An 11,759-nucleotide genomic window follows, 5' to 3' on the forward strand; every position below is an offset into this window, starting at 1 on the left:
CCCAACCCGTGGGCTGCGTTGCCCTCCAATCATCTGCTGCCTAGCTGTGGTTTCGTGCTCTTTTTCTTGTGAGCTGGTGAAGAAAGTTCCTTGAGGCTTCTATCCAGGAAGATATAGCGAACTGTGCATTTTTGCGTCCCCTCTGCGGCTCTAGCAAGAATAGCATCCAGAATAGCTGCAACACAGAAGGGCCTCAGACGACAGTTTTGTTGCCCTTTGTTGCACATCTTAGCTTCTCTATCTAGATTTGTGCCGATTTTGTTGCTGATGCACCTGGAGCGGCCAAGGTTATGGGAGGCACGCAGTGCGGGTAGTGCGGGATGCCCTGTGCCGAATGCTGGGCTGCTGCTGGGGTCCCTTACACTCCAGCAGCAGATCAGTCCCAGGAACGTTCCTCGGAACCGTCCTCAGCAGAAAGGGTGCTAAAACACCTGAAGGAGAGAGGCGAACTTGTATCCCTACCTTGGGAGTTGGAGAAGCCGAAACGGAATACTCTACAGCAACGGCTACGACAGCAGCAGCGGCGAACGCAGCGGGCTGATCACTGGGAGCAGGAACAAGAACAGTGGGAGGTAAAGCCGCAGAATTTCAACAACGACCAGAGAAGGCACCTTCGCCTGCAACTATCAAACGGCAATGATGTCTGCCCGAAAGAATGTGGGTGCAGTAGCAGGCGTAAGCTATACACCTGGAATTGGATAGATGACATAACCAGCAGCAATTGCAGGAACAGAAGTTTCAGGGTGGGGAAGAGCACGAGCAGCAAAGTTTGTTGGAGAGATAATGGTGCAAGACCGCTCACACTGGCACAGTCAGACAGCAGAGATGCTGCAGCGGGAGCAACATCGGAGGCCCAAGCTGGCGAGGCAACCACAGCCGGCTCAATGTACGTCAAAGCACTAGGACTGCTGAACAAACTCTTCCCATTCCCAGAAGGCAGCAAATTCGTCCCGTCTATGCCCACTGGCCCGTTCCACAAGCAGCGAACCCCTCCAGAAACGACGGAAACTACGGCTGCTGATTTGGATGTTCCTGGCGGTTCTAGTTCAAGAACTTGCTGCCTTGACAATGCCAGACAAAGTCACACAAGTGGAGTGTATGGGAACAAGGTGAAAATGGAGGGGCAGACACGTCACCAGGAGGAGACGCTGGACCCGTCAGAGTGGCAACTGTTTGCTGGACTCAATACTTCTGTTGCGACACTGCAGCAGGCCAATGACGTACTGTTGACTGAAAGTCTAGAAAATTTGTTGCTGCTGGAGCCTCCGATAGTGCAGCAAAAGCAGCAACCAGTCAGTGGACTGCAGCGATCTCGGAAGTATACAGCGCAAATCCAGCAGATGCAAGGTATTTGCGGCTTCCGCAAACAGAGAAATATCTTTTCTCAACCTCCTAGATGGATGCAAGCCAGTAACAACAGCAACGACGGCAGGAATAGCACTGATAGTAACAGCAGCAACGACGACTGCGTTTGCGCCCCTGAAGTCGTTCCACATTGCCATTCCCCAAGGCACTGTGACAGGGGGAGCAGAAGCAAGCGGAGACCAGGCATTAGCAGCTGTTGGCATCAGACAGCTGCGCTTTTGCACTCTTTGATCGCCACAGAAGACAGGCCGGAGCCCCAGCATCAACATGGCCACCCAGCGACTCCACATGCAGCACATGAAATATCAAGAGCAGCAGACATATCAGAAGGTGTTGTAGGCGGCGGAGGAGGAGCAAGTGCAGACTGCCTCATTTCACCTTCATCAGCAACGATACAGAAGGGGTGTAGCACCCCTTGCATTATTGGTAGGGCGTCTGCTACCACTGCTGCTTCCATCTTACAGCAGCAGAACGTGGAGGCGGATTGTTGCCAGTCGCTACCAGCGGAAGTAGCACGGCAAATCCTGCGGCGGATAGCGTCCGGCGCCGTTCAGTTGCATACTCAGCACGAAAATGCGGAACGAATGCATACTCAGGAGCAAACGGCCGAGCTGCTACAGGAGCACAGTGACCCGAAACAGGACCTGCACCAGGAGCAGCAGGAAGAGCAGCAGGTGCAAGGGGAAGGTGATAGACCTACAGAGATTTGCTGCTGCAGCGTTAGCACATGCAGAAGCTTTTGTGCTTACCTTTTACATCTTCTGGGGGATATCCGAACGCAGCAGGTACAACATGAGCGGCTCCAGTTGCTGTTGCTTCAGTTGCTGCTGCTGTTAGTGCAACAGCAATTGGCATGCGCCATTTGCCGTTTTGACGAAGGGTTTGTAAGACACTACAGGAGCTTTGTCGTGCAGCAGATGGGGCAACTGCTGGGGCAGCAGGAGCAAAGAGAGGACGAACAACTCACGCCAGATTTGCTACTGCTGGATTCTCATTCACTTCACCACCAAAAGTGGGTCTTGCTGCTGCTGCAACTTGCCCTGTTGCTACGGGCCTGGCGGACTGACGGTCGCGCAGGCGGGAGCAGATGCGTGATTAAGGTGGCGTATGCGTGCCTCCTTCACATGGACGTCTGCTTCGAGCTGCGAGAAGGAGCAGCAGACATCCTTGCTGCTGCAGCGCTAGACGAGCTGTCTGTGGCAATACAAGAAGCTGCGGTGCACGTAGCGAGCGACGAAGCTGCATGGTGGGCGGGTGCTGAAGCAACTGCCTCAGCTGATATTGAAACAGCAGCAGGAATAGCAACAACAGCAGGAGGAGCAGCAGCACAGGGAGCAGGCAGAGAGGCTGGCGCCTTGGCTCTGTGTGACTCGATTACAAAGGCCGCGGTGGAAGGGAGGAGCGCGGCCGCTGCGGCAGCAGCAGAATTAGCATCTTCAGTTGCGTGTTGCTTTCTGCTGATGCTGCAGCAGAGTGCACAGCACGAGGTTTTTCCCTCAAGAGTTACCGCAGTCGGCTTAAAAGTGCGGCCGCACATCCGGAAGTTTTCAGTGGAGGCTGCGGCGCCAGCGTATCCATTGTTGGTGCTGTTACTCCTGCCTGCATTGGAGCAGCAATTATTGAAGGGCGAGGCGCTGCAAGATACGGCAGCAACACCCCTCTCTCTTTCGCTGCATGCAGCCGAGGCCCTCCATCTAGTGCGCATGTCCCTTTTCCACGCGCAGCAACATCTTTTTGGGCAGCAGCATAGCCAGCCGCATGGTGTGCGCCAGCCACAGCAGCGTGTCAGTATGCTATGGACGCTGCAGCAGCAGCTGCTGTTTCGTGTGCTTGAACAACAGCTCATGAAATTTCTATATGCTGCAATTCGGGCATGCACCGAACAGTTTGATCATCTGCTGTCGTTGCTGCGAAGGGAAGGGCCAGCCAGGAGTAAGATAGGCAGGGGCAGCACCAGCACCAGCTGGAGCATCCTGGAGGCAGCAGCAACTGCAGCAGAAGCGCCGTTGTGCTGCATTTGCGTGCTGGTACAGCTTCCCAGGCTTACACTAGGAGGAGCAGCAGCGGTAAACAGTGCCTTTGACGGGGAGACACTAGAAGTGGTTGCTGCTTTGTTGGTCAACCTGTTGCTCAAGCTCGTAGGTTCTTGCAGCTGGGACCCCCCCCCTCAGGCAGCAAGGGAAGCAATGACAGAGGCGGCAGGGACTCCAGCAGTCGCAGGATCCTCTGTATTTGTCGCAACGGCAGCTTTTGGATGTTTTAGCAAGCTCCTTGTTGCCCTGACGGAGGCGGCGAGGAGCGCGTGCATGCAGATACAGAAGGTAACGGCAGCAGCGACAGCATCTGATCTACCAAAAGGGGTTTCTTCTGCGGCGGAGGCGCTGCAGCAATGCTTTGCTTGTGGGGCCGCTGCAGTGTTGACGTTCTGTCTAGAGTCAGCAGCGGCGGGACACCCGGTGCAACAGCAGGAGCAAGTGTCTGAGTTCATAGCTGCAGCAGCAGATGCAGACATTGCCATTTTGCGCTTCTTGGCATTGTGCAAGGAGCAGCCGCAGCTTCGACAGCCACTCGCATGCCAGCTGTTGCAGCAAATCCTGGAAAATCCCATCAGTGATAGAGGGGGAAGAAGCAACAGCTGCAATGGGCGCAGCAGCGGCGGGACCACTTGTAGCAGCAGCAACGGCACCGCTTCTGACAGCAAGTCTATTATTTTCATTCGCTCTTCCTCTGCATGCCTGGACACAGGTGATCTTCACAGCTCTGAGACAATCTGCAGGAGCGGAAGAGAGGACCTGACTGCTGCAGCAGCGGCAGCAACGGACGGTGCAGCTGTAGAGCCTTTGGCTTGCGTCGCAGCAGACGCCAGCGCTGGTACTGCGCTGCAAGCTCTCGCACGCCTCCTTGAAGACCGCAAGGTGGCTGTCGCTTCAGCAACAGCTCCGAGCTATCATACTGCTGGTGGCTTCAGTGAGGCTGCTGCTTTCAGCAACACTGTTGCTGATGATGCAGTTGCATCAGCAGCTGCAGCAGCTGCTTCTGCTGGGCGACTTTTGCGTATTGCTTGGATACGGGTTGTTGGTCCAGCTCTGCATGAAGTGTGCGTTCATCGTCCGCCCGCAGCAGTCGCGGCAGCTACGGAAGCCGAAGGACTCAAAGCAACAACCGGCGCAAAGGCCTCAAGCAAAGCAACAGAAGCATCTGTACAGGTTGGGCAACAACATGCTTTAGCGATCATAGAAACGCGTGGCAGCCTGATAAGTGCATTTGTATCAGCGGTGGCAGCAGCAGCATCAGCAGCAACAACTGCTGCTGGTTGGTCGAAAAAGAAAAAAGGCGTGGAGCATGAGTTGCAGCAGCTGCGAGGGTTGCAGCGAGACTTCACCATGGTGCTGCAGAATGCGACGCTCGCTGCGGCACTCGTGGTCCTCTCACATGAGCAGCCTGGCAGTGTCAGTTGTTGCGACCGAAGCAGCAACTTGCAGGGAAGCTGCAGCACCAGCTTTTGGAATACAGCGCAGCATCAAGACCCTGTGGGGGTGCTGCAACAGCTACTTCGAAGCTTGCTCCTTCACTATTCTACAGAGCCGACCAACATGCGCTTCTCGAGCAGCTGCAGCAGATGCAGCGGGGGCTGCCTGTGGCGAGTGATACTGCAGGTAAGCGTTGCAGTTGCTTCTCTTCGTCCACTCGTGCTGCAGTTGTTTTTGTGGCCTCTCCGCTACCTGCTATCACTGCAACGAGAAGACAAGGGGCATCCAGAACGGCATCTTGTTGAAATTTGGCATGTTCTGTATACTTGCTTTTCCAGCGGGAAAACTGCTGCAGCAGGTGCTGCACCCAACAACAGCAGCAGCAACGGATGCTGCTGTTGTGGCATAGTTAAGCTGGAGGAGTTTCTGCAGCAGGATGATTGGGTTCAAGTCAGTGACTTGATTTTGGAGTTGCTGAAGCTGTTACAGCAGACTGCCTGCAGTGCCTCTGCTACTGCAGCGAGTCCTGTTCCCCGTCTTGCGGCAGCAGCAGCAGAGGTGGAGCGGAAAGCTGCAGCAGAAAGGGCCGACCAGAGACCCCCACAAACTGAGTAAGCCGTGGGCTAAAACTAGGCATAAAACGGTACTTGAGGAGGGAGTTAGACCTGAAGGAAGGGAATTGAGTGCTATGGCTTGCGTACATATGCTCTGGTGCAATTTGCTTGCAGGGGAGACTTCCAATTCATTTTCTTTCCTTTAAAAGGCCGCGGACCCTGCAACACCACAGAGCACCCTGAGTGCATTGATGAATAGAGGCTGGGGCTAGAGCTGTTTCATTCCTTTTTGGGGCACCATGTCACGTTGAATGCAGCACCGTGCTCCTTTTTAATGGACATGTGGCTGCATTTGGGGCTTCATTTGGGACAGTGCCTTTCAACGCCTTCCATAATTACAGAGTGGATATGAAGCACCAGTAATAGTAGGATATGAAAGCAGTACAAACAGGCGGAGGAAGACCAAGTGGGGCGGATGCAGGAATAGCAGCAATATGCGTTACGGCACAGGTTACAGCAGTGGAGCAGCAAGAGCTTTAGCAACAGATCGGGTATCACCGGCTGCAGTACCAGCAGGGAGGACAGCTGGAGCGCGGGCTGCAGTTGCATCTTCCCCAGCGGTCGGTTTTAATTGACTGAGAGTGCATCTTGCGAAGCGTATGCACTAACGGTACAAGGTTACGCCGATTATCTTCTTTGAAGCCATTTTGAAGGAAGGGCTTCAACGGCGTTTGCATATTTATTTGGAGACTTGAGTGCAGCTGTTAGCTTCACTGCTCCTGCTACTGCAGCGGGCGGTTACACCTTGCTGCAATTGCAGCGACGGTCGTATCCCTCTGCAACATTGTTGCCGTCGAAACGGTGTTCGTTGTTGCTGAGGTTGCAGCTGGTTATGCTATTGCTGCAGTTATACCAGGGTCTAGCCGCGCACTGTAGTAGCAACAACGCACAGAGCTGCAACTACGGAACTGAATTTCAGGCCAGACTTTTTCTGTGGCCTTAAGGCCTTTCAAGTTGTGGATTTTCGCACATATATTCGGCGGAGATACAACACACAGAAAACAGGTACAGCACGGCGATGCCGTCGATTCTGCAGGGGTTTTCCTTGGGGCGCAGCCCTGTGCTGTCTTTCACTTTTTTGGATCAATCCTTTCTTTTAAGATGTAATTGATCTGTCCGATATGTACAAAACTCAGGTTCTAGGAGGCTAAAAAAAGGAAAAACACCTCCCCAAAACTCACATTGGGGACCCGCGTTGGGGGGTGGAGCTAGTAACGTTCTAGCGGCGGCGGTGGTGAGGGTTTTTTTTTTCGCTCTTCAATGTGAAAAATTGGTCATTTTATGTTTTAATTTGACGTTGCGACGAAGGGCAGGCAGTTTCTGCCCCGTTTTAATCGCTGTTGTGCAACGCAAGTAGCACAGCAGCCATGCAGCGCTCGAGAGGGAACCACCCCCAACCCCGGCTGGTGTGCAGCCCCTGCATTGGCTGTTTGCAGCTTATTTTCCGAAATTTCTTTTGGGTTATTTTAAAATTAATTTAACGGGTTTATATATTTGTAATTTAAGCCCTTTTATTGCCCAATGAGCCGCACCTTAGACCTCTTTCAGCTGCTCCCCCCCTGCACGGGTCAGACGGGCGCCTGTCTCGCACAAATGATGTTGGTCTAAATACTCTCTGAGGCCCTCCTACGCCGCAGCAACTTTCCGCAATACCAAATAGCATTTCAGCAGCTGATGAGAGAACAGCAGATGGCAGATACTGATACCGCCTGCCGCCTACCCACCCGATACCCACTCCCCCCGATCCCCGGAGGCGGCTCCCTCCCTCCGCCTTATTTTTCCCGCATATAGACTCCACGTGGCATTCCCCCAGAGATTAGACAAGCGGTATGCATATGTTCTGAAACTGTTAGTGTCGAGTTGCCGCTGCACGTGGCCAGTGACCTTGGGGTCCTCCGCAGCACGCTTCACCGCCCTTCAACGCAGACCCTTTGCCGCAGATGCAGCAACGCCACCACCAGCAGGAGCACTAACGCTGAGTTCATTTCAAAGCAGAGCTTTTGGAAATATAGCCGGCGGTGTTCAATAGGCCTGGCAAAGACCCTCAAAGCAGTCGCTCGGCAGCTCTACTGCTAAACGCCAGCAGAGCCTGACACCCGAAAGGGAAGAGGCCTGCTGCAACGCGAGAGGGGGACCCAAGGGTAGCCCAGCTGTCTCCATGAACTCCAAGAGGGGGAGCCTTGCGCTGACCACTTTGGAGGCCAGTGGGCCTTTAGGGAGGAGGAAGCTGGGCGCGCTGGAGCAGCCGGAGGGAACAGCGGCGCCGCCGGAGCTGCTGACGTTGCCTGCCGTGGAAAGGGCATGCTGCAGCAGCACTTGCAGCAGTAGTAGTACCCCGGGTGGAACCAATGAATCTGCAGGGAAATGGGGCTCAACAGGCGCCCTTCTAGAGAGCCCCACCTCTCGAGGACAACGTTGCGAAGGCTGCCTCGGACCCTGTTGCAGCCGCTGCGAGGCAGACAGTAGCAATCGCTGCAGCAGCATATGCAGTAGCCCCATCTCCAGTGGTAGCTTAAAGTGGTGGGAAGTTCAGCAAAGTTGCAGCTGCAGCAACTGTTGCTGCAGCGTTACCAAAGATATGGCCTGCAGCACAGTCTGCAGCACCTCTAGCAGGCCACAGGAACGGCAGTCCTCCCTTGTATACACTTCCACCGAGCCGACTGAGACCAGCAGCAACTGCAGCAATGGCGACAACTGCAAGAAGAGCTGCAGCACCAACTGTAAGGGAGGCAGCCCCAGCTGCTGGGAGTACAGGTGGCGCGGGCGTATGAATCTCTTCCTCAAAAGGGCTGTTCTAGGTGAGCGGAAGAACAGCACAAGCGGGAACAGCACAAGGAGCACCAGCTACAGCGGCTGCTGCAGCGCTGCCAACCCGGGTGCTCCTGAAGCCACTATCCACGAGCAGCAGCATGACAATGCGCCTAGTGGTCTGCTAAAGGGGGCAGCAGAACCTGCGCCCAGCATGCAGGAGGCGGCGCATGAAGGGGCCCCCTCAAATGCGGCCCCTTTAGCGGCCTTCGCAAGCTCCTGGAAGGATATAAGAGTGCCAAGAGGACTGCATGCTGAAGCTAGATCTGACAGGTCTCAAGAGACATCGGCAGCTGAGACTGGAATAACCGCTGCTGTGGCCAATCCAGAGTCGCAGCAGCCGGAGCAGCCGAAGCAGCAGCAGCCGCTGCTTCTGCTGAGGGCAGTCAAACAGCTCCGCAGCTGCACCCCGAAACCGGACAACAGCAATACCTGCGGCGACAGCTCGGGCATCGATAACCTCGTCAGACAACCGCTTCGACCACTCCCAGTGGCCTACAGCAGCAGCTACAATCGAGCAGAAGCAGGGGCGGTCACATCAGAAACTGACTCAGCAGCTGCAAAATTGTCGTCAGCAGCAGCGGCAACGCCAACCGCTACAGCAACGACACCGACAGCACTGCCCACAACGCCTGCAGCAGCAGCGACACCAACAACAGCTGCGACAACGCCAACGGCAGCAGCAGCAACACCAATGGCCGCGTCGGTAACCCACACAGGAAGAATAACATCAACAGCAGCACAGGCCATAGCAGGAGCAGCATCAACAGCAGCAACCGCAACACCGCTGGCAGCAGCAGCTTCAACAATTGCTGCATCAACAACAGCAGCAAAAATACTACCTGCAGCTCCAGCAGCAGCAGAAACCACGACAAAAGCAGCAGGGAACCGTCCTAGTGAGCCATCGTTTTCGACCTCAAGTGGCGGCTCCGCTCCTGCGATATGCCAGCAAGCGGCTCTGCCGTGTGAGCCCCGTTTGTGTTACTGCCTGGAGCATCTTCTAGCCGGTCTCTGTTGGGGTCCCCCTTGCCTGTGCGAGGCCCTTCAGGATTCTGTCCGTTGGGGCTTTGGCGGCACCTGCACGGTAGATAGACACCTCGTGAACCCGCAGCAAGAACTCGAGCTGCTGCTGCAGCGAGCAGCTGCTACGGCCCCTGTGGGAGCGGAGACAGCCCCACAAGCGACCCCCCCAAAGAAGACTGCCAGCGTAAGCAGCGAAACACATTTGCATTTGCAGTGAAGACAAAATATTTGAAGGTTGACTACCATTCAGGATGCTGCAGCTCTCTATTGTCTATCTGAGGAAAAGGCGACGAATGGGACTTGTTTCTGCTACCTCAGAGCCGTGTTGTTGTGCCTGGCATTTGCTTACTGGGTAGCATTTCTGTCTCCGATGCTGTCTCCTTCAGGATTTCACTGAGGGCCCGTGTGCTGCTCAGAAGTCTGGCGAGGGGGGTCTCTGGTCTCTGGCGGGGGATTCCTTGCTGCCAATGAGAATCACGGTTTCAACTGCTGAAGGCGACAGCTTTGCATGTGCCTCGTGGAGCCGATCTGTACCGGAGGAGGGTTCTGTTCCGTTGCTAAGTGGGGTAGCCTTGACGCCTCCCCACCTGCAGTCGTGCTGTCCTATCAGTGATTGGGGGAGTCCCGCACAGCAATGGGCGGTCCCCCAGAGGACTGACTTTGATGGACCGGAGAGCAGCAGCAGCAAAATGAGGTCGTGGAATCATACGTTGGTGAAGAAACGCGGGTATGGGATGGGCAGTTTTTACAACGAGGAGAAGGAAGAATGCCGATCATACCTTGGGTTGTTTGCACCATTGTTAGGATTTGAGGGCCCCCCAAGGGGTGGCTCTCAAGTCCCGAGCCGTTACCCGCGGACAGCCTTGTGTGCAGACGCATTTGTGTGCTCTGGGGTACAGTGGTTCGGGTCGTCTGAAGACGAGGCGGGGGAGAGCGGTGCTGAGGGTGGAGGGAGTTCGTTTCTTCCTTTGGCTAGCTGCAGCGCCCGATTCTGTGGGGGAAAAACGCTGGAGGCCGGAAAGCTCTACATCCGGGAGGGGAGACGCAGGCGAGATGGAGGGGTAAGAGACAGAAACAAAATGGCTGACGGACTTCGAAGTGTTAGGGACTCTGGCAACAGCATGCTTTATGCCTCCAGCAAAAGAAACGCTGGAGCAACCTTCTGTTTAAGGGCCAACGCACATCAACAACTACCTTCCCCCACAGGCGGACCTGCAACCGCTCAAGGTGCAGGCTGGGGAGATATCCGGGAACCAGATCGATCAGGAAAGTTCACTGGAGGCCCCGAGGGCACATCGGGCTGCGGCGGTAGCCGCTGGAGGGACGGAGGGAGGGAAGAATCAAATGATGCAGTCTGCAGCAGCAGCAGCAGCACTCATCAAACAGTGTTGGAAATTGCCGCTGTACCTGTGAGGACCAGGAAAGGGTTTAGGAAGCCCCTTCCTCTGCCACCTGAGATGCTAGCAGCCATTGCTGCAGCGGGGCCCCGTCGACCCGTGGAACCCGTGCTGCAATACGATGGAGAGAGCAGAGAATGGAGGTAAATCCTGTGGTCAAACCGAAGAGATCGCCCAACACCTAGGTCTTGAAAACTCATCTTTCGCGTCAATCCACGGCTGTACCCACAGCCAATGAGGCAGGCACTTCTTAGAGCAACTGCTTTAGTCAAGGGGAGTGGCAGTACACTTGCTTTATAGATAAAAACAGGCATTCAAGGCGGCATCTTTCGCAGCAGCATTGCCAAAGCCAGTTCTTCGTCGCCACGCTGGCTGTGGCCAGCAAATTCCTCTACCTGCATGTCTTTGTGCAGGAATCATGTATCAAACCATGTCAATTCACTCAGGTTCGTTTACGTGTGATTGTTCGTGCTGCTCAGAGTCTTCTGGATGGAGGAACCCCAAGCGAGATATAAGGTGTTCCAGTCCAAAAAATTTGGGAAAGAAAGGGCCCAGCAACTCGCCCTGGAGTGGCTGCACCGGGCTAAGGCAGGCGCTATACACGGATCCGGGAGAGGCCAACGGGTGGGGGGCCCGTCGGCGTACAGGTTCAAGCGAGGTAGACACGAAGGGCCGCCACTAGCCACCGAATACAAACATAGCAGCCCTGAAACCCTCCAACTATCTACCCCCCACTCCGCTCTGGAACTGTCCCCTTAGCCATCTCCTGCCCTCACACCCTTCCCAATGACCATCCCCTAGATATACTTGGGGGTGAATGGGAGTTCCGAACATCGGAGATGCATGCGCCTCAAGGGTCCGTTTGTACAGTGTTCGACATCAGCATGGTCCACCCTTGCAGATGCCGACTTTTTCCTGGATAATCTGCATGGAGCGCGGGCACTCCCGAATATCCACAGGCAGACGAGCCGACGTTGCCGACTACCAAACTTTGCTTAGTCATACGCATTCATTCAGACGCCAGCACATACACACTTGTTGATCAGAACAGTTTTTTTTTTTTTTTTTTTTTTTTTTTTTTT

At 54.9% G+C, this 11,759-nt stretch overlaps 2 protein-coding genes across 2 annotated transcripts; both read left to right on the forward strand.

Annotated features, from left to right (window-relative positions):
• Positions 1 to 320: 320 nt before the first annotated feature.
• On the forward strand, positions 321 to 5,648 carry EMWEY_00018340 (hypothetical protein, conserved; the record flags this gene model as incomplete). Its single annotated transcript, XM_013477610.1, has 2 exons — positions 321 to 5,446; positions 5,564 to 5,648. The coding sequence occupies 2 exons, from the start codon at positions 321 to 323 to the stop codon at positions 5,646 to 5,648; spliced, it is 5,211 nt and encodes a 1,736-aa protein (XP_013333064.1).
• A 1,959-nt stretch (positions 5,649 to 7,607) lies between these two features.
• On the forward strand, positions 7,608 to 11,436 carry EMWEY_00018350 (hypothetical protein, conserved; the record flags this gene model as incomplete). Its single annotated transcript, XM_013477611.1, has 3 exons — positions 7,608 to 9,464; positions 9,667 to 10,820; positions 11,157 to 11,436. The coding sequence occupies 3 exons, from the start codon at positions 7,608 to 7,610 to the stop codon at positions 11,434 to 11,436; spliced, it is 3,291 nt and encodes a 1,096-aa protein (XP_013333065.1).
• Between the last annotated feature and the right edge of the window lie 323 nt (positions 11,437 to 11,759).

This window comes from Eimeria maxima, genomic scaffold (assembly GCF_000499605.1).
Source record: "Eimeria maxima Weybridge genomic scaffold, Emw_scaff155, whole genome shotgun sequence".
Lineage (NCBI taxonomy): Eukaryota > Apicomplexa > Conoidasida > Eucoccidiorida > Eimeriidae > Eimeria > Eimeria maxima.